The sequence below is a fragment of the Buceros rhinoceros genome, unplaced genomic scaffold (assembly GCF_000710305.1).
Source record: "Buceros rhinoceros silvestris isolate BGI_N320 unplaced genomic scaffold, ASM71030v1 scaffold43512, whole genome shotgun sequence".
NCBI classification, from domain to species: Eukaryota; Metazoa; Chordata; class Aves; order Bucerotiformes; family Bucerotidae; genus Buceros; species Buceros rhinoceros.
This window is the reverse complement of record NW_010397944.1, coordinates 6,173-8,771: the sequence shown is the minus strand read 5'-3', so window position 1 is coordinate 8,771 and position 2,599 is coordinate 6,173. Positions and strand designations below refer to the sequence as shown.

The following is a 2,599-nucleotide window of genomic DNA, read 5'->3' as shown; positions in this document are numbered from 1 at the left end:
GTGTAACTCTGTGGGGGGGGGTTGGTGTGTGGCCTGTGTGTGTCTTTCCAGATGTACAGATAAGAGTTTGAATTAAAGACAGAAGATGCTTCAGTTCACACTTCTGCAATGAACTAAGAGCTTGAAATGCCTCTTATTGCTGTCCCTGCTCTTTTCAGCCCAGTGCTTATCGGGGGACTGGCACTGAACCTCTCTGATACCAGAAGAATTTAGTTCCCTCTCTTTGCTGCCAGACTAGAAGGAGCTGTGTCAAGAGATTTTTTTTTTCCTAACATATTCCTTGTACTTGATGTATTCATCAGTTTGTAAAAGTGGGAGCAGCAAAGCTGCGTGTTGGTGTAGCTCAAGTGAACTGTCCTGCAGGCAAGAGAAATTAAGTGGCATCTCTGAATAGCATGTGACTTACCATCACAGTGCCTCTGTCTTCCAGGTCTCGGTATCACAACGAGACTGCTCCCGAAGCTTGCTCTCTGTCGTCACCCATCTTTGCTAGCTTCTGCCTTACCAGGCAACAGGCAATTCCTCTTGGCTTCTCGTGCTTAAGAAACACTCTTGCTCTCAACTGCAAATGCCCATTTCTGCAGGGCTATGGCAAGGTGACCTCGCGCTCTGTTGTTCTTCATTTTCAAATTGGGCAGATGTTTGGCAGTTAATGCTGCTCCTAAAAATGACATAAACCATGTAACAAGTCAATTCAATTCACAGATAAAAAATATTTTTAATTAATAGTACTGCAGTGCAACTATCCTTCAAAAATTATTGTTTTTAAATCTCTTTCAATTACAAAGTTTAAAGCTGATTTAACTCTACTAACAATATCAGCAAATACAATATGGAAGTAAAAACTATTTGCTAATATTGCTATGAAAGTTGTTGACTGTTAGCTCTTTAATCTACAGACATAAATTTTGGCATGCAAGATTAGAGAGGTGAGTTTGTGCTAGAGATAAAGAACTTATGCTTAACTATATGCTTTAGTATCTATGTTACAATAGGTATCCTGCAAAACAAGAGTACGATGTATTGTGCAGTGTAACGAAAGCATTCAGAGTCCGCTGGTGTCTGTTCAGGAGGAGAAATTGGTGATAACTGTGTACAAATGGGTTGTCTTGAGACTGAAAGCTGGAGGTAGCTGCACTGTGTAACAGTGCACTGACCTCTGGGTCTGATTTGTAGCAGGAGATTCCCTGGGTTAACGCATCCATACCTCCAGTTAAAGAGCAGCAACTTGTGTTTGTAACAGTGGATTCAAGTTTCTGATTGTTTTCATAAAATGGGCTCAGATTTTGTTTGCCTCAGATAGCATCTCACGTGTGACAAGCACCATGTGAGCAGTTTAGTGTGGTGCAAATTTTAAAAGCAGCACAAATGAAGCATCTCTTTTCCCCTTCTGTAGCCTGTGGGGAGCTGGCTGAGCTGACAGCTGTCATCTTGCAGGAGCTTCTGTTTGCTACGAAGGGGAGAAACAAGGAGGCAGTAAGGCCAGGGAACAGAGGAGAGGAGCGTTTAGTCTGCAAGGTGTGGATGGGAGAAAAGGCAAAAACCTAGTTGTGCCGCCTTTGTTGAAGAGATAAAACTCTGTAAGCATATATATTGTCATGATAATGAATAAAACAGACCAACCTGAAGGGAGCCTGAGACATCTGCTCTGAATGGACCAAGCTTAAATAATAGGAAAGGCCTTTGTAACTTCATAACAGCAAGTTGTTCTCATCCCTATGCACTTCAGAATATTAATGACAAATACGCTTTTTTAAGGCCAGCTTCTTTGCCGTCCCTCCCTGTCTGTGTGTGTCCTGCACACCTGCAGGCTGCTCTAAGATTTGCATGGCTGTCTTCCCCACAGGGATAGACTATAAGACTACCACGATTCTCCTGGATGGCCGACGAATCAAGCTGCAGCTCTGGTAAGTGTGTGGTTCATCTTTCCTCATAATTTATATCTCAAAGACACAAAAATGCAGCTCTTCAGGGCAGGAGTTCTCTCATGTGCTTCAGAAATATTTCATTAGCTGAGGAGGAGCGAGCCAGGCAGGTAGCCCTTCGAGTAAGTCATGCTTTCTCTTTACACCTATTACTCCACTTTGCACCTATTTCATGTAAAATGGGGGACCCTGCAGTTTCTCTACGTGAGATGCATAACAAATACAGAAAAAAGCCATAGAAGATTGCAAGTGCCTTCGAGATAGATTCAAAGTGCCTTCAAAGATTATAAAATGTGCTGGTAATGAGAACCATGAAAGAACCTTAGCAAGCGTACAGTGATTGTACAGCAACTTGCCTTTGCTCAATTTATTAATAGTAACGGTCAACTAAATAACCACAGCTGTATAAAAAAATAATAAAAATTGGCATTATTGCTCATACAATTTAATTGATACGCAGACCTATGTGATTTGATCTGTACAAAACCAGAACAAACCAAATTATTTTACAACAAATGTTTTTCCCGTGGGGTCAAACATTTGGTCTGTCACGGTGCTTTTGTGCTGAGGTGGTCTGAAGGTGGCACCGTCCGGTTCTGTGACAAATACCCAAGTGAGACAACCTGGAGAACACAGCAACAGTACTGCCTCTTAAATATGTTGTTTTCTTCTTT

At 41.8% G+C, this 2,599-nt stretch overlaps 1 protein-coding gene across 1 annotated transcript in view; it reads left to right on the top strand.

The window, feature by feature from the left end:
- Window positions 1-2,599, top strand: part of LOC104488821 (ras-related protein Rab-40B) — a gene marked incomplete at its 5' end in the record, with an annotated part of 20,003 nt that overhangs the window by 12,894 nt on the left and 4,510 nt on the right. The window contains one exon of the mRNA XM_010130906.1: window positions 1,847-1,907. Within this exon, the coding sequence (XP_010129208.1) occupies window positions 1,847-1,907 (61 nt within the window). The remainder of the gene's footprint in view (window positions 1-1,846; window positions 1,908-2,599) is intronic.